Source organism: Lytechinus variegatus, chromosome 7 (assembly GCF_018143015.1).
Source record: "Lytechinus variegatus isolate NC3 chromosome 7, Lvar_3.0, whole genome shotgun sequence".
NCBI lineage: Eukaryota > Metazoa > Echinodermata > Echinoidea > Temnopleuroida > Toxopneustidae > Lytechinus > Lytechinus variegatus.
In genome coordinates this window covers 5671516-5692056 of record NC_054746.1, presented here as the reverse complement: position 1 = coordinate 5692056, position 20541 = coordinate 5671516, and the positions used below count along the sequence as shown (strand labels likewise).

Below are 20541 nucleotides of genomic sequence, written 5' to 3'. Positions count from 1 at the left end.
TAGCACACCAATGAACACTTTATGAAGGTATTTGTTACATTCCTACTTTGAATGCATATCATAGCATGTTGCACAATGTACTTGGAAAACTGTGAAATACCAGTCGTTCGTGGACGCATTATTGTTGTTTTTGGATGTAAATGAAAAACACAATTCAAAAGAATATATGAATAATCAAGACATCAAAGTTGGCGCTAATCTCATTAGATTTTAAACCACCATGTCATTTTAGTACAAAAGACCTTCCTCTGATCATGCACGGAATCTTTTGATGACGCGCAGAAAGGAACTACGAACTGGCTTATCGCTACGACTGGTCGACGATCTCACCATGAATCGACTTGAAAGGTGGACAGGTGTAGAGGCTGGAATGAACGGTTTCTGCATCGGAGTGATTTGAGCAGGGACGGGGGCGCTGAGAACTGGCGGTGGTGCTATGTCAGTCATACCTGAGACACTCTCTGCATCTCCGACCGTCGAAGCACCATCTGTCAATAACAACGTCATGGAGAGTTTAACACCATCACTCAACTCTATTCTGATCACAAATTCTCTCCTTCCTCTTTCTCTTCCTCCTCTCCCTCTTCATCATCTTGTTCTTCTTGTCTTCCTTCTTCTTCTCAACCTTTTCATTGATACTACTGATTTTTTTCATATCACATAAAAAAACCTTCCATGTTACATATGGGGGTATCATTCTGATCTCTTTTCGGTCCAGAACTGCTGTAAGTTAACAACAAGTCGCAAACAACACAAACAGAACAAAATGAATGCGCCCATGTAACTGGGATTATATAAAGTTTTCTGGCCTATAAATTCAAGCAATATATTCAAGAAATCCTGTACTATTCAGTACTATACTCAGTACTATTATTTTCATAGCTCTACTCAATGTTGATTTAAGGTTTGAAAATGTAGTACCAAGTGTGATATATACATCTAGGTAAGGAAATAAAGGCCTTAACCCTAAAAAGACTGGGCTATTTCAATGCCTAAGAAGACGGGGGGGGGCTGATTCAGCCCCCCCCCCTCTATGATCTCAGCCGTATCTCACACGCATTACCCATGGCATTATCTACAAAACTATAACATCAAAAGTTTTTCGACTTTTTGTTTTTTGTTTTTTCAATGGAAATTGTCGGGGACTTTATTTTGACCATAAAAAGATAAAATTGATTGATTTTAAGCAGTAAAAGGAAAAATAATGATACCTTTATGAATTTTGGCTAAAAACACTATTTGCATTGGATTTGTACACAAATTGACGTTTTTGACAAATTTTGGGTCTGCATGCACTTACAAAATGTTGCGTAATTTCAAAACCGCGTACCCGGGGGTCAAAATTTTGGTCTCAAAAATTGCGCGAGACTTGAAGGTAAAATGTCAGCGAGCAACGCGGTCAAAAAATTTTGTGCGGCAGATTCATCGCGGAAAATGTCGAAGGGGGGGGCAGAATCAGCCCCCCCCCCCCAGTCTTTTTAGGGTTAAACTGGTTGATATTCTCAGTCTTTGGAGATAATGAATTTCTTCTGCTTTTCTCTATTCTACAGTCCACCTAAAAGAAATTGCACAGGTGACCGAAGGCCTCGGGCGGGCACGGGTGGACCGCCCATTTCGACTCAGGCCTATCAAATCCAAATTGAATGAATAAAAAAAAATAAATATGAATTCACCTAATGATGGTGCATCACCAGTGAGCATAGCCAGTCTTTGCTTTGCTCTTCTGATCTCTTCATGGACCTTGTCATCCTCATCATCCTCGTCGACCAAGGCATCTAGTTCATCCTTAGGAATGTCACCATTGGCTGCTTGTGCCTGGTCGACGGCCTCCAACAGATCTTCATCAGCCGCATCATCGAAGAGATCAGCTACTAAGTCATCCATCTCTGATTCCTGTAATAGTATAACGTTCTCTCTAACCAATAGTTCCATAACTCACAATTTTAATTTTGCACATTTCACAGTCCTTGCTGCGTGAGTTGCACCTCTATTATGACATGAAATGAGCATACTCTGAAATTCTGATGAAACATTCAACATTTAAAAAACACTTGCCTCAAAGATTCTTTTTTCTCGCATTTGGCTGAATTTCATATTTTGACATCATGTAGAGGAATATATTCAGGTGACCGTTCAGATTAAACTTTCTTTCCAAAAATAACTATGGAAGCCAACATTCCATTTCTTAAATAATGTCAAATCATAGCTTTAAACTTGTTCTTTCAACCATCAGTATTTCGTGACATGACTTTTTCAACCTCTTTATTCTATCGTTGATGTTACAAGTCATTCGTAAGCTAGTTCAACTGTGCACTTTAAAAAAAAACAGTATAAAATGCCTTAATAATGGTATGATTATTATCAATATTACCATTAAGAGCATTACCTTATTGCTTGGTCTTCCTTGTGAAAAGTTTATGTCTTCAAAGACTCCCACCATTCCCATAACATCAGTGAAAGCTAATTCATATTTGACCTTTGGGTTCCAAGCCAGACCGCATACTGCAAGCCCCTTCTTATGTCTTGACCTATAACACACAACAACAAATAAATCATAGATCATAAGATGAGACTATTGCAGTTTTCAGCAAAAAAGCTGTGAAATTAACAGAGATTGCATTTTCAAAAATCACGTACACACATTTTAGCATTTACTTAGGACTTTCTATATTAATATGCACAATGCATTTCACAATATAAAATAGCAGAATAGTTCTGCTTTCAAAGTGCTTACATTACATGAAAAGGGTGCTCTAAAGAAAAACAAATCAGGCTGGGAGACAAACCGGTTTCTCTTGCAGTTGGGTTCAAAAAGCAGTGAAGATACCAAATAAAGATATTAAAATTATCTTCAAAATGCATCAAACCGGGATGAATTTGTTTAAATTTTAGCAAAATTGCACAAGGATGAGTAAACTACGAATAAAGCAGGTAATTTTTATTCTGTTGACAGGTGGACATGCACCTTTTCGCCAAACTCAGCACAGATCCGTAATCCAAATACACATTCAGCGACAAACATTACTGTTTGGAAGTGCATGAATTGAATTCCAAATGAGTTATTCCTGGCAGACAGGCTACTCAGAAATGTCCCAAAAATATCATGTAATTTTTATTTAATAAAAGAATGAATAAACAATGTTTAGAATAAATGCAAGGTGATATTAATAATGAAATTTAGGATGTAACTTCTGATGGTTTCCATGGCTAAGAATAGTGTAGGTTTCATGGTACACCATATATTTTTCTTGGGCTGGTGTTAGTCCTGAAAAGGACCACCCAAAAGTCGACTTTTTGACAAGCGTGTTCTTGTCATCTTCGGAAGAATGAGCAAAATTTGTCAAAGCAGGCCTTATATACTCTGTCAATGTGCCATATGCACGATACTGTGCAGGGTACGTGTCTCTGATTGGCTGGATAAGTCACATGACATATGCGGACGAGGGTGACAACACATAAAATTGGGCACGCAAAACCAACGAAGACCGGAAATTACATCAATTATCATTCCCACCAAGATTGGCATGAATGACGAAATTAAGGATATTGTTCCTTTTTAATGAATTTAAGGGGCAGTTTGGTGTTATGATAGGGAGCTTTGTTGATACACAATATCTCAAGTGGACCATACCACCCCCCCCCCCTCTCGCACACCTTACGATTGGTCTGCAACTCAATTTTGGAATAAAACAGTAGAATCTGATGCTAATATTGAGACCTGGAATATCTTACTGTGTAATGTTCAAAATCATCGTACAAATACCTATGTTCAAATTTGTGACTATGCTATCATCCTTCTTGGAATAAAAGCAAGTTTGATATCTAGTCGTAATGACTTCATAGCAGTCGTACGATTGGCTACGTTTTGAAACTTATTTGGCCTTTACTCCAAAATAAAGGCTAGCAATCTTTCAAAATGGTTGAATTAGTATTCTTTCAATTAATTTTAGCCTCAAATAAAATATGTTCCATTCACATTTTCAGAAAATGAGCAAAATGCGATTATTCCAAAATTGGATCGCGAACAGTCGTAAGGTGTGAGGTGGCCTTAAGATAGCTTGGCCTAATTAGGTCTAAGTAACTGAATAATGATCACTTATAAGATGCTTAATATCGTAAATTTGCTAACAACTTATGTAAATATCACTAACCTTTCAACACATTTCTTTGTCTTGATGTCCCAGAAACACATCGTACCGTCAGTGTTAGCTGAGGCAAGGTACTGTCCACATGTCGACCATGACACAACTGACACATGTCCACCTGCATCTTCAGGTTCCAAAGTAAATGCAACATCCCATGAAGACCTTTCATAAACCTCGATCTTCTTCTCCAAAGGGACAGCTAAATACTGCAAAAAGAAAAAAGACAATTATCTCTTTGGTTACACTTCGTAATTCCGAAGGTTCATAATTTTGAAGGTTCTTAATTTCGAAGGTTCGTAACACGTAAATTGCCTATACCTCGATGTTCGTTAATCCGAAAATGTAAAATGTGTTCAAAACAAATACTTCTTCAATTAAGCTCTCTCTTTTTTTTGATGCTCCTTATATGGTTATTACATAATATCGTAGCACACAATATCATATCACGATCATCCCTCACAAACTTCAAATTTACAATGTTAAGAATGTGAGTGCTGGAGGGAAATATACAATTAAGTATTAAAGGAAATCTGAAATAAAGAATATAATCTCTTGCGTATACCTTCAATTTTGATAACATTTCAGATGTCACATGATAATAAGCCAGTTCGTAGTTCCTTTCTGCGCATGATCAAAATATTCTACGCATGATCAGAGGAAGGTCATTTGTACTAAAGTGACATGGTGGTTTAAAATCTAATGAGATAAGCACCAACTTTGATGTCTTGATTATTCATATATTCTTTTGAATTGTAGTTTTCATTTACATCCACAAAAACAGCAATGCGTCCACGAACGACTGGTATTTCACAGTTTGCCAAGTACATTGTACAATATGCTATGGTCTGCATTCAAAGTAGGAATGCAACAAATACCTTCATAAAGTGTTCATTGGTGTGCTATTCTAGTCACCTGATCTATTCAATCTCTTCATCTTGCTATCCCGCCTGCTATGTAAGGCAATCTTACGTAATATCTTGCTTTGAAATCTGCCTATCATAATGAAAGAAATGAAAGGTCATTTGACCAAAATTGTCCATGAAGTAACTACGAACTGGTCTATTGACAAACAATCAAACATACCTTTCCACTACTTGGCTCCCAATCCATACGACATAGTGTTTTGGACAAACTGAAAAGAAATTTGAAATCACAAATATCAATGAAATACATGTAGAATGAAAACAATAGAAACACATTGTTAACCCCAAAATGCTTTTATATCAGACCTGCCAACCTCTGGGAATGAAAAATTGTATTCTGTGATAGAAAAACTGTATTTTTCCCCAAAAAAGTGTAATTCATAATAAAATGTGTGGCGCACTCACTCATCACGGTGCTCAAGCTGCATGCAGGCTAAAATGTGCACTGCTCTTGCAGATGAAAAAAGCAACTTTGAAACATGTGTATATCTCACCCTGATTTTAACAAAATGATTGAAAAAAAGTTACCTGAAATTATATAATGATCTAATAACCCTATTTTTCAAAAGTCATAACTTTCCAACTTGTTTGATTTTTCTCTAATTATTCAATATAACTTGCTGCTTGGTAGGACTTCGCCATAAATGTGTTCCAAACAAATACTTCTTCAATAAAGCTCTCCTTATATATTTTTTTTTACAAAAAACTATATGTTTTTAAAGAAAACACGTACTAAATATGCCTGGTTGGAAGGTCTATTACATGCTTTAATTAGAAATCACAGATTTGGTTTTTGTCACCAGCGAAACTCACGAGTATTGTAACTGAGATATCAGCAATGATGAAAACTATGACGTGGCCCAACGACAAAGTAACAGTTTAATTTCTAACATTGGAATAACAAGCTCAGGGAGCCGATTGAATTCATCTGTATGACAATGACTGTGCAGGAGGAATTGATCATATCAACCAGAATTATGGAAAGCCTGCAACGTCAACATCTGTTCCAAATATTTTCTACATAGGTGTATTCAGAAATTCAGTTTGTTTTCTTCAAAATTCTGTGTGCCTCTCTTTGTTTGCAAAGGACTTTTCCTGAAGAAAAGATTGGTGGATTTCAGTAGAGTTGAGATTGATATGATCAATCGTAACTCTTTGTAAGTCAGGTCCCTAGCTTCAGAGGTTCGATACAGTTTGATCCATTAATAATCGGGATGTTTTAACGTTTTTAGAATTCCGTTCTTGATAACGATACAACATTTCACACCCACAGTGGAATTACTTGAAACCCTATCATGCAATTTGCGTCATATCTCGCCCAGATAGTAGAAGATTTTCATGAAGGTTTTGAATGTCTTGAGAGAGCAATGATGTGTTATATTCACTCTTGAGCAGTTTATTTTACCAAATTTCTCCATGCTGAAGTTTTTTGTTTTTTTTTACATTTTTGAAATGCTCTCAAAGTTGACTTACTCAGTTGCACACATACTGCATACCATGGAAAGGTTTTATAAATATCTGAATTATACATCTTTATTATTGAAAGAAAGATTTGCCCAGGGGTCCATTTCATAAAGAGTAACTTTGCCATGATGGCAACTACCAAGTTAGCAGGGCCCATCGGCAAATTACAATAAAAGTTTCCAAGGTAATTACAATGAAGGCAAAGTTAAATGACTTAATGAAATATATATACCATGTCTTAAAGTTCATTATTTTCAAGGCAAGGCCATTTTGCTATATATAGCAAACATTTCTATATTACAGCACTAAGAGAGAACATGAAAAAGGGCACAAATATATATACAAGGCTAATATAAGGGGTACTGAGGCCAATTAATAGGCCATTAAAGGCCTTGGCGACCTAGGATTAATTTAAGCCCTTCTTGGGATATACAACATACCTGACATCACTGCACTTTGGAATGAGAACGGAGGACTTCTCCCAACTCTACAGGTTAAGGAATAACAAAATAAAATATTGAATATTAAAATTTTTTAAGAAGATCATGAAGAATTCAGGAGAGGTACAAATCTTAATAATTTTTGGGTCAATTTTTTTTTTCAAACAAAGTTGGTGAAAAACATTTTTTATTTGCAAAAAAAATTGACAATAAGCATGGTTTACCAATAACTTAGCACTAGTAAAGGAAAAAGCAGATGAGTAATTTTATCTTTCAAATCATGGTTTCCATAACCTTAAAGGACATATAAACAGTGAATTTCAATTAACATTTCAAAATAATTATTTATCTTTATTTCTCCGGTCTTTACATGTATCTATACACATGAAATATTCACTATGCTGAGTGCACATTTTACAAGTTTTTATATTAAAGATTGAAGCTTCAAATACATTTAGCTAGCCCTAAAAAAAAATTGAAAGAAATAATTTTCTAACGCAAATACAAAAATAAGAGAATCTTACCTGTGATTCTATATTCCATATTTTCAAAGTTCCATCACAACTTGATGAGGCCTGTAACAAAGAAAAAAAAACATACTGCTATATGACAATGAGTGGCATAAAAGTAATTATTTCACAAGCTTTATGTAAAAAGTGGACAATAAAAAACAAGTCTCTATTTCAAGAAATTCAACAAAAAATGTTCATCTGATTGGCAGTGGAGGCACTGCCATTTTGAGGTGAGCACAGCTAAGCAATATACAAGGTATACAAGGTTGCAGTGAAAAAGCTATCAAAACTGCCAAAATCAGGGGAAAAGTGCGCATAATTATCACCCTATAATGAAACTGGCATATTTGTAATGCAATAATTCAGTTTATAATAAATGGAGAAATTCCATGGCTCCCTTTTTGGTGTCCATGCAGGGCTGTTTTGAAATTTTTTGTTACCAAACTGCCCAAGAGCCCCTGTGCAATATTTTTTCCGATCTGCACAAAGGCATGTGAGTGGTTCTTAACCCTTAGATAAATGCAAGGGGGTGGGGTGGTCAAAAGAATTTGCCATCAAAACAGCTAATTTTAGGGAAACAATATAAAAAGAAATATATTTATCTCACTTGCATTTAATTCAAATAAAACAAACTACAAGGCAGCACCATTCACAGATGACTTGACGACAGTGCAAAGTTTTGCAGGCATTGGACATTTCACAGCCGAGATCTGGGGGAGTAGTCACTTAAACTCCCCCCCCCCCCCTACCCCTAGTAAAAAACCTTGGTCTGGAAAAAGCCTGGGCTAAAATAGGTTTAGTTCAATTCAGTACAATTTATTCATTTATTATCTCAGCATGAAAATGATATGCAACATATATTATACATTGAATATGTCATATTGCATACAAAGCAAATTTTAAATAAATGGAATATGTACAGGAATAACAAATAATACACATTAAAGAAAAAAAAACACAGAAAAGTTTATGAAAACGTAAATAAATTGAATTTAATTTAAATGAAATATATAGTTTAAACATTAATTGATCAATATAGGGTTAATATCCAACTATCAAATGATAACTTACCACATATTGATGTTGTGGATCAGCAGCGACACTTAGTATAGGAGCTGTATGTCCCTCTAAAACCTTCTGACTTGAATCTCTGAGATCAACCACCTTGATATTGAAATCACTACAACAAAATAGAAAATACTTTAATGGTAGAGAAAAAATGTGTATTTGCAGCAAACATTTATTCCATGAGAAAATCTTTAAAATTAAGCTAAATTGTCACAATATTATCATAGATCTATATCTAGATATTAACATTTAAAACTGAACTTGTGAAATCATGAAATCTCAAACTTAACTTGTGAAATCATGAAATCTCAGCTGAAAACTGATAAATCTGAAGATCACTAACCCAGAAACGCATTATGTAAGGCAGCGTATTAATATTGCTTGGAAAAAGACCCAACATTTGATGGAATTCCATGCTTACTTTCCTCATTTCTCAGCAATTTCATATTTCCAGAGCTATTTGGCATACAATTTTTTATTTATACATATAAACACTTTGGCGGCCATTTTATTGGATTTTGAAATCTTTACAATAAACTTTCAGATATCTTTTATTTCCTTTATCCAAAATAAGTTTATGTACTTATAACAAATCTCTGTACTGGCCTACAATATCTCATCATCGAAATAGACTAAGTAGGTACTACACAGAGCGTAGTGTGGACCAAAAGGTAGCATAATTACATCAAATTGTACACCTACTTAGCTTGTGGTACGCGAGCAAATGGAAGGCTGAATGTCAAATATTCATGCCGTTGCACACAAGACGTACCATCCAAAATGTACCGTTACAAGGCTTTAGTAGGTGACGTCACAATAAGAAGTTCATTGCGCTCAGTAAAATGAAGGTGCAATACGCATAAAAACCTGCTGGCTAAATGAGCAATGCTGCCCAAGGTCATTTGCGCTTGTGGAATTTTGCTTTTTGCTTTCAATTTGTTTTCCTCCCTTTTCATAGATTACGGTAGGGAAAAAAACTTTTTTTATATTTTAAAAAACCTATTTCAAACACCTGCTGGCTAAATGCGCAATGCTGCCCAAGGTCATTTGCGCTTGTGGGATTTTGCTTTTTGCTTTCAATTTGTTTTCCTCCCTTTTCATAGATTACTACTAATTTCGCTAAATTCTGAGGCGTTGTACAACACAAATAGCGGATATTCTTATTCATGCAATGGTACAAGATTTTGAATTTGGTAAAAGACAGAGACGCCCTATTCAGAGCATCTTTCTTTCACCTCATGCAAATCTTGGAGCATCGCACTCATGCCTATTCACTATTTGTTTATTGATAACAATGATTATAATAATAATGGTATATTTTCCCAGGGTATCCACTCCAGTTCCGAAAACTTTTTCCCCAGCTGGCCCTGCTATTATTATTACCCCAGCTTTAGCTCGGCTACCTGGGTGCTCAAGCATTTGAGAATTCCTTCCTACCAGGTACCCATTCACATCACCTGGGTTGAGTGAAGCACAATGTGGCTAAATTTCTTGCTGAAGGAAAACAATAATAGACCAAATGGGTTTAGCCCATGTATCAGTCTATCTGAGAATCAGACTAAGAGCTTGGAGACCAAATGAATTAAACCCCTCAGTTTGTATTCTGTAATTTCTTTGGCCCGTATTCTGAAGTTGGGTTTAACTTAAACTCTGGTTTAAAGTTGTGGTTAAGTATGGACAGCCAATTGTTACATAATCACTAACAGTAGAGACATCATACTCCAGCTCATTCGGCTCTCAAATCATTCATAATTGAGTAGGAAGTGTAAATACATGATTGTCTTCACCATCGATGAATCAGGAAAGAGCACAGTAAACATAAGAAACATACAACTCAATAAAATGTTGATACTTTAGGCCTCCCATACTTAAACTACAACTTTAAACCTGAGTCTAAATTTAACCCGACTTCAGAATACGGGCCATTGTCTTTATCAAATGGACAATAAACTATCAATGAATTACTCACCAGGCACCGGCAACAAGGAAGCGTCCATCTTGTGAAAGGGAGATGTGAGAGACTGGAGCGGTAAACCGTGCAATAATACCGTCTGATTGCCCTTCTGGGAAGGTGTAGGCTTGAACTGTATTTGAATCAGATGCACTGTATAGTACTCCTTTCTAGTAAATAAGAAAAAAATAATAAAAACTTTCAAATTCATCTCTGTCATGCCTCCATCACAGGGGGGGGAACATTTCAATTTCGTGGGCAACTAAATCTGCAACATCGGATAAGCTTTAAAGTGCGCAGTGAATGGGGATATTCCTCGGATTATTTTTTTTCCAGAGTTCTTAAAATATTTTGGGGTCAAAAATCCACCAAGTCCCTGTATAATGCTTCCCTGGTTCTATGACTTGGTAGGTATTTGCCTTTTTTTCCATCTAAATTATAGCTCACATCCATTGCTTACAGCAATAGTAATATTGATATAGAAATTATTATTGTTTAACATAAATCAAGGGCTTAAAGTCCATCAACAAGTATGACCTTGGATGCACTATTGACTAGATTTGACATCCCTCACATTGACCTAGAAGACTTGATGTCCCTCACATTGACCTAGGAGACTTGATGTCCCTCACATTGACCTAGGAGACTTGATGTCCCTCACATTGACCTAGGAGACTTGATGTCCCTCACATTGACCTAGGAGACTTGATGTCCCTCACAATGACCTAGGAGACTTGAGGTCCCTCACAATGACCTAGGAGACTTGATGTCCCTCACATTGACCTAGGAGACTTGATGTCCCTCACATTGACCTAGGAGACTTGATGTCCCTCACATTGACCTAGGAGACTTGATGTCCCTCACATTGACCTAGGAGACTTGATGTCCCTCACATTGACCTAGGAGACTTGATGTCCCTCACACTGACCTAGGAGACTTGATGTCCCTCACACTGACCTAGGAGACTTGATGTCACTCACATTGACCTAGGAGACTTGATGTCCCTCACATTGACCTAGGAGACTTGATGTCCCTCACAATGACCTAGGAGACTTGATGTCCCTCACATTGACCTAGGAGACTTGATGTCACTCACATTGACCTAGGAGACTTGATGTCCCTCACATTGACCTAGGAGACTTGATGTCCCTCACATTGACCTAGGAGACTTGATGTCCCTCACATTGACCTAGGAGACTTGATGTCCCTCACATTGACCTAGGAGACTTGATGTCCCTCACATTGTCCTAGGAGACTTGATGTCCCTCACACTGACCTAGGAGACTTGTTGTCCCTCACATTGACCTAGGAGACTTGATGTCACTCACATTGACCTAGGAGACTTGATGTCTCTAACATTGACCTAGGAGACTTGTTGTGTCCCTCACATTGACCAAGGAGACTTGTTGCCCCTATGGTACGTGACCTTGCTATAAAACATCAAAATCTGAGGCCTGATAATCATTCAACATCAACATGCAATACCATTTCATATTCCACTCATACGACCAGCTCAAAATACACATCATACACTTACATTAAGGGCCAAAGTAGACGCACATTCTCCGACATCGATGCTCTGTGGATCGTCGTCATCTAATCCTTTCCAGACACGGACATCTCCGTCACTCCCACACGTTAGGATATTCTTGCCTGTCTCGTCATAGCACACGTCAGTTTGCCCTTCACTGTGGCCGAAACGCATTACTGGAGCTGACAATACCATCTTGATCTAGATCTGTAAATTCTACATACAATGGAGAAAATGAAACAAAAATAGATTTGCTGTGGATATCAACTTCAGAAATTCTATGAGAAATGGCGTTACATTACAATGGTTAGATCAATACAGTCCGGCCTCTTTATTATTCTGTCGCAAACTTTCCATGATTTCTTCTTTCTTTTTTCAATCTCGTATTTGGGGAAATGAGATTTCATTTCCTATGCAAACTCATTTTGATTACATACAATTTTCAATATAGTCTCTCTACAACTCCATTATTTTTTGTGAAATATTATGGTAATTCTTACCCAAATCACAGAAAGAACTTAGACCGTAAAATTTTTCCTGAAAATCAGGGAGCAGCGTAACATTTATATCACATTCTTTTTTTCCGGGAAAAAACAACACGTCTTACCAGCTAGCGCTATAGGCAGGCCTGGGCTCGACACTAGCGCTGGTCTGTCGGTCCCAGACCAGTAAAAATCGCTGTTGAGCCAGTAGATTTTCAGAAATAGCAAAATTTACTGGCCCGACATGACCAGTAAAAATCTCATTGTCGGGCGAGTAACTTTTCCAGTAATGGTCGAATTCACTGGTCCAACATAAACTTAATTTCTGTCATTCATACACAGAATACACAAAGAATGAATCGCATGCAATTTTTACAAGGGTACTAGTATCACATGTACAGCCAGCCATCCAGCCCAATATGGTAAATTTTCTACTGGCTGCACGAATGAAGCTTGGCTAACCTCTGACAGAAATCTCTCACAGAACTGTCAAAATTCACACTTATAAAAGCTCTTATAAATTATATTTTCTGAAAATTGGGGTAGCTCTGTCATTTGTAAGCAGTAAAAGGAGAAATTTTCACTTCTGTTTCAGTTCAAACAGATCGGGTTTCGAGTGATATCGTCTGAATAAATGATAGCCCCACATATGCATTTGTATGTGTGTTTCTTCTTTCTTAGCTATATTTTAATTGAGCCAAAAAGAAACTGATAATTTATTTATGATGAGTTTTACCTTTCTTCCTCTGGTTTTTTTTCTTGCTCTCTTTCCTTCTTTCTTTTCAATCTCTCTTTGTTTCTTCACTCTTCTTTCACTTTTTTTGTTACTACTTAGTACATTTTTTTTCTTTTTTAATTTTCCTTTTTTTCTTTGTCTTTCATTCTTCTGTCCTTTGAAAAACTAATTGTTCTCTTTTTTTTCCTTTCTTTCTTTAATTCTTGAGTCCATCCATCCTATTTACTGGCCCAATGGCAGTCATCAGTCTATTTACTGACGGAGAAGAGGGGATGCCGCAGAGCCAGAGTAAGTCTTAGCGAAAGAAGTCTCCCTGAAGTGAAACTGAAAGAAATGGGGCCTAGAATCTCTTTTCGGTAGTAGAAGTCTACTAGAAAATTCTAAAAATAACCTGTAGAAGCGGTGTCCAATCATCGTCTAACAGTAACACATTCAGGCCCCCACTCAGTGTTATTTAGGGTACGCCTATGCTCGTTCCCTCCCTTTGAAAGCACCTCCTTATCGAGGGTCTGCCAAAATGTCTGTACCCCCGTTTCGAGGGCTTTTTTTGCCTTGGAGACCCCCCTAAATCCGTAACACTGCTCATGTACCCCTTTCTCTGGTGAACTCTCGTTCCAACAAAAGGTCCGTACTTTAATTTTCAAAATGAAATAATCCTGAATGAGCTTTCAAAACTAACGTTAGCAGGAATTTGATCCTGGGATTTGATCAATTTATCTACAGTATGATATTCAAAATATTTTATAACCCCCTTCCAAAATTTCTCAGGCATGTCAGGAGTCCAAAGAGAAAGATAAGAAAAAACACCCCCTTTTTCAAGAAATCTCTTGGTGAAAATACAAATACACCCCCTTTTTCTACAATTCGCGGGCCGGACTTGTCCCGCGAGAAAGTACCCCACTACTGGACATTTTGGGAACACGCTTGCGGTCCTTACGACTCGTGAGTGGGGGGCCGGGGTGTAAAATAATCATGTCAATGTCATGACTAATGCAGAGCTACCAAGTCTCACGCATTGTGCGTGAGACTCACGCAATCAGGGTCCGTCTCACGCATAGCACCCATTTTTCTCACGCATCGGGACCCGACAGAAAAAAAGAGAAAAAGTAGCATTATTCGCCAGATTATACAACTGGCCGACCGCCTTCGCGTCCAGCCCGGCACGCGAGACGAATCGAGAGTGCACGTCAGCGCACAGCTAGTACGTGATACGATGAATCGCATACGTGTATCGCATAGTTTTGAAGCCCATTTCTCATGAGCGCGCGCCTTTTCGCAACGTACGAGTTAAGTACTGGCCGCGCGCACAGAGACGTCGAGTCATGAAAATCTCACGCATAACATTTTTTTGAACTTGGCATCTCTGAGTGTGATCAAAATTTCTCCCGTTCTAAACTAATTGCTACTTATTTTTAACCTTACTGGAAAATAATATCCCGCATTGGGTAAAATACTGCCCCAAATTGGTTGGACACATAATTACCCTCGTGCTGGTTAACATTTCACCCAATATGTTTTTTTTTACAGTGAAAGTAAAATATTTAACCCACTGCAAGAGAGAAGTCCATATAACTATAAACAGACAAAGTGGAATATAATCATCTTCACATTCTTTTTTACAGACGGTTCCGAAATAGTTTAGTCGGAAATAAGTTAACGGTGTATCATTGTTGAAAGAAATGACCATTAAAACAATTACCTAAAGTGTCTAGTGAATGAATGTATACGTTTTCATTGCAGATGACCATTCGAAATTAACTAAATAAAAAGGGGAAGGTCATTTATCATTTTGCGCACAACGATCAGACCTACGATTTGAGCACGGATCTAGAATCAACGCAGCTTCATGATGAGAAGCTTGTCAATCGGACAATTGACCGACTAGTTGACGAGCTGGATGTTGTCATTGTAAACGAATACTTCGATGAATCTCTACTAGTCATGAAGAAGGAATTCTGTTGGGAATTTACAGACATTTTATACATTTCACAGAATAAGCGAGCAGTAAAAGAAATGTTGCCGGAGAAAACGCGTGCAAAAATTCGAGACTTTAACAGAGCAGATACTCTACTTCATCAGCGCTTCAATAAGTCCCTGTGGAAGAAGATCGAAGACTACGGACCAGATTTTCAGAAAGACCTAAATCATTATAGACAAATGTTGATTGATGTCAATGCAGAATGTTCTGCCAAAGGCAAGTCCAAGAAACATGACTTTAATTACCAAATATACAATGTATAAGGCAAAGAAGAATGCAACCCTATTTTTTAGATTTATGGCGGATAACTTTTTAACGACATTTAGGAGAGTCTTGACAGACAGCGTAATCAGACGATCATCAATACGCGAAAGATCAAACAATAGGCGGGAAACATGATAAATATAAGCCTACACTTCGTATGGTCCCTACTGCAGACTGCCAACCAGTGTCCTCAATTGTGTTAGGCTTCCATTGCAGAACTTGTCAACTTGTAACCACATTAATTTGACCAATATTCGATCAGGTTGGTAAGAATATAGTTACCCTGGAAAGTTACTGGTCAAACGATTTTAGGTAACCACTGCGATGTCAGACAAGGTAGTCTGATGCCTAGCACCCCATTTTCCTACCGAAATAGACTCACCAGGGGCCCGTTGCAGAAAGAGTTTCAATCAATCGCAACTCTAAAATTCATGTGCAACTTGATTTTCAACCAATCAACGGCGCGCATTTGGGAGTTTCGATTGATTTTTTGACTTGCGTTTAAACGCAACTCTTTCTGCGGACCCCAGGTAGTTTAATCTTCATTGGATTCGATCGGGTAGATTAATTGGGCACTGGGTCTGGCCCGATCGGGTAGATTGATTTGGCACTGGATCTAATCCGATCGGTACGTAGTTTTGTGGAAATATTGGTAACGATCCTATATCGCTCTGTAAACTTGATCAAAACTAAAACAACATTTTTTCGTTCTGTTAAGTGTATAGCTCGGCGGGGGGGTGGGGTCCATATCGTCCTGACCCGAATATTTTGTCTAAAATATGAGTATAGAGGGCCCATAGGGAGCCAGAGCATTGTCATGTACCCCGATCAAGGTAGGCTGACCCGGTTCAACTTGCCGTGTTAGAACGACCCCATCGAAAACATCTTAATTATTTGATCGAGCTAGCATAGTGATGTCACGCAGGAAATTCAGTTTCAGTTTTGTTTATTTCACTCCGATTTTCTGATAACGAACATATATTAATATGAATGTACATAACAGAATAAGTGTAATAAGAATACTTCAATAATTGATTAACAATTTCGTAGGACATAGTCGGAGTATATAGAAGTCTTATTGTTCCAAACACATTTTGATAATTAGACAAATTACAGATTACAGTTAGCATGTGAAAATGAAAATGAGGGATTTATCGAAAAGCAAAGCTCGTAATGGTAAGTCCCTTGGGATAAATTTATAGTAATCTTAATCGTATGTAATTAAAAGGACAATTTTGACCATATATGAAGAACGGCAAAATAGGTTTGAATAACAAGGAAAATGGGGGGGGGCAGCGACTCCATAAATTAGGGGGGACATTAAACCTTGGGGAAAAACAAACAAAAAACGAATACTGCATGACGTAGGTTCCCATTGCAAAGTTGGAAAACCTAAACACGTGATCTCTCAACCCAGATCAGTATGATCGTGATCAATCTACCTTGATCGGAATGATAGACCACGTGCGGATCACTAAGAACGGCGTCTTCTTCCCACGAGTCGAGGGTATACGAGGCAGAGGATTACATTATTTTGTCTGCATCAAAATGACTTTCTGCTTGTTGCTTTCGAATAGTTAAGGTATATTTCAGTTAACATTGCATATTGTCATCGTGGACCTTCGGTTAATTGCGTGGACCTTTCCGATTTTGGACATGTGTCAAAATATTTTAACAGGGAACCAGTGCTATACCAACTAGATCACGTAGGCGGAAAAATATTGATTAGACCAGTTTGGCAATGGGAACCTATGCGGAAGTGTTGGAATTCTATGACACGATTGACTCTTGGCGAATCACATCTTGTTATTTCAGTGGCTTACAAGTAATAAGTGAAACAGTGAAAGGAAGCTGGAGCCGGGAAATTGATTAGATCTGGTGTAGTCGAAATAAAGTGTGCTCTTTTAAGAATGAATATCATTGGACAGTATACTCTGTATTTTTCGATCAGTGGAAATAGGTTTAGGGATATGTATTTAACTGTATATAGAAGAGCAGTATTACTGATTGACATAGCATTGAACATTAGGTTATCTATTCATGGAATGTCCCCTGCCAACTGATATGGTTGTGAAAACTTATATCATCGGTTAAGTGAATCGTGAACAAATGTGATGAAATGATCAGAAAGAGATGAAATGAATAAAGATTATTGAATGAAATTCAATCACTTGTTTGATGTTAGCTTTTTAATGGTTGCCCTTCAAACATGTCTAATAAGGCCAGCTACATTTTTTTAGTTCTCCCATAGAGATCTCTATGTATTGAATATCTGCAGAAACAGAAGTAAAACATTATTTCAGACATCTCATTAAGGTGTTTCATTCCTGCCCCAGTTCAACAATCCAGATAAAATAAATCAAGGATCAACAATCCAAAGAGAAAAAAAATTTATGATTTACTCTTTACTTTCAGCATGGTATGTCGTTAGTCGAATAATGCTAACGTTATATTTTGTTGACATTGTTGTACTTGTTGTTTCTTGGAAAAATATTCTCTAAATGCATGTAAAGATTTGTAAAAGTTTTGAATCATCTGTTTTGATGTCACAAAGCAAATCAATTGGTTCTTTTCGTCACAGTACAGTATTTCTATATTTTCTTAACAATATCAATTTCATTGACTTGTTTTCTGGTAAAAAAAAATGAAGTGGCATTAAGAATAAACCCTTGTGAACTCTTTAAGTTTACTTTTGCAATGTTGAAAATATTGATATTTTTGACATTGATGTTTATTGAAGGGGTACTCAGGACTGCAAATAGTTAAGTAAAATTTCATTGTGCAAAACGCAGTGTCATAAAAATGACAATCTGAAAATAACAAAGTTATTGAATTTTTAAATTTAGCATTCTGAAAACAGTTATACGTACGCTCTCATAGTATATGGGTGGGCTCAAGATGTCATCTTTGCACCTTCCCTTTTTTGTGACATAAAATCAATTTTTTTTCCTTTTTTCATACAAGCGGAAAAATAACTTAATCTACGTTTCCCTCCTTAATCATGATAAAGGCTAAGTATCTTCGTAGATAAATTATGCGAGCGCGAGCTGAGAAATTTTGATATTCCGATCTAAAATTTGGGGAAATTCAACCAGAAATAGATTACACCTTTTCTATGATGCGAGCTCAAAGTGCATGCTATCTGAAATTATCCGATCTAGGACTATTCGTAAGAATTCGTGAAAAGGTATCTCACTAATTAATAGGCCTTATGAGAGTTTGATCGTTTAATATATATTCAGGCCTAGAAACGGGACATTTTAATCACCTTTTGTAATCGTAAACAGGATGATTAATGAATATTTTTAACTACCAATATGCACGAAGCACGAGACGTAATTTTTCATAAACTAATATGAAAATTAGATATTATATTTTAAGTAGTTTTTTTAGAACAAATAAAGTATAAAATGCGAGATTGCAGAGGTATGATTTTGACAATTAGACCTGAAAAGGGATATTGTTCAGATGGTCAACAAAACCTAGCTTCCGTTACACCAAAATCGTGCACACTCTAAACAAAATATTGGGTAAAAGTGCTTGAGGGTAATTATGTGTCCAACCAACATTGGGCATTTCTTTTAAGCATTTTTAATTATCCAGTGTGCAGAGCTACCAAGTCTCACGCATTGTGCGTGAGACCCACGCATTCAGGGTCCATCTCACGATCTCACGCATAGCACCCATTTTCCTCACGCATCGGGACCCGACAGAAAAAGAGAGAAAAAGTAGCATTATTCGCCAGATTATACGACTGGCCGACCGCCTTCGCGTCCAGCCCGGCACGCGAGACGAATCGAGAGTGCACGTCAGCGCACAGCTAGTACGTGATACGATGAATCGCGTGCGTGCATCGCATAGTTTTGAAGCCCATTTCTCATGCGCGCGCGCCTTTTCGCAACGTACGAGTGTAAGTACTGGCCGCGCGCGCACAGAGACGTCGAGTCATGAAAATCTCACGCATAACATTTTTTTGAACTTGGCATCTCTGCTAATGTTTTGTTTTTAGAACTCTAGGAGTCTAGACTACATCTAGTGTGAGCATGGTGAGTGCCACTCATCCTATCTACCAATGGCAATACCCATGTTCATTGAATGAGTGCCAATATACCGGTAATTTATTGTCTGACTCTTGGTGAACTTACTGCTGGAAATTAATGTCAATTCTACTGCTCCAGTGCGAGTGCCAGTGCCTCTGGCTCTGCTCTGGCTTCTCGACCACTGCCAGCCAGCTAGGTCTAGGAGCCCAAACACGAAAGTCGTAGCGGCGTCTCAGCTCAGCCGGCAGCCTCAGGCTCAGGCAGGGCCACCAAATACACTTGGACTGTAGTGTCGACGTCGTCCCGATTCAGGGTCAGCTCAAATTCAAAATAAAATTGCAGTCGACGTAAACAGTTCAAAATGAGCGAGGCTCGTTGTCTTATTGGTGTGGAAGCAGGACGGCGAATGTTACTAATTTGTCCAGAGAATACCTCACAAAATAAAAGATTGTCATTGCATCAACACTTCTACTGATTGATCAGCGTACGAACAGGAACGAGATAGCTAGCTAGCACTAGCTCACAGCGCATATCGCGTGCTTGCGAATTGCAGCCACGCACCGTACCCCCGCGCCGCCCGACCTGGCGTACAAGGCGATGTGTAGCCCGATCGTGTGCTATTGCCTGCTGCAGCCGTCGCGATGACTGCACAGCTGAGCGCGCCAAATTTTGATTCTAGCGCGCCTGATTAACCCCCAAAAGACGACAGGTGGCGTTGGCCAATTACTCACAAGGCGCTGTGAAAACAAGTTTTCAAAAACAAATTTTTACAAAAGGCGATCAGAGGAAAGGATTTTTAAAAATTACAAAAACTTATTGATCATATGAAGAGTTTGGTTCAAAAGCGTCCACTTTGGACCATTCGAGGACAATCACGTTTTTTTTTTAATTCTCCCGTATTGCAATACATGTATTCTTATGAGAAACTAGATTTTCACGATGCACTACCCTGCCAACTGCAAAAAACCAGCCCGGAATCAGAGAAGTCTTGAACAACACCAGTTTCG

General features: G+C 37.8%; 1 protein-coding gene across 1 annotated transcript in view; it reads right to left on the bottom strand.

The window, feature by feature from the left end:
- The window catches only part of LOC121418286 (WD repeat and HMG-box DNA-binding protein 1-like), a 50514-nt gene extending 30297 nt beyond the window's left edge, over nt 1-20217 (bottom strand). The window contains exons 1-11 of the mRNA XM_041612066.1: nt 19640-20217; nt 12041-12250; nt 10522-10673; nt 8556-8664; nt 7497-7547; nt 6973-7019; nt 5229-5277; nt 4152-4351; nt 2387-2528; nt 1674-1893; nt 331-488 (exon numbers count right to left, since the gene is read on the bottom strand). Of these exons, the coding sequence (XP_041468000.1) occupies nt 331-488; nt 1674-1893; nt 2387-2528; nt 4152-4351; nt 5229-5277; nt 6973-7019; nt 7497-7547; nt 8556-8664; nt 10522-10673; nt 12041-12229 (1317 nt within the window). The 5' untranslated portion in view covers nt 12230-12250; nt 19640-20217. The remainder of the gene's footprint in view (nt 1-330; nt 489-1673; nt 1894-2386; nt 2529-4151; nt 4352-5228; nt 5278-6972; nt 7020-7496; nt 7548-8555; nt 8665-10521; nt 10674-12040; nt 12251-19639) is intronic.
- Between the last annotated feature and the right edge of the window lie 324 nt (nt 20218-20541).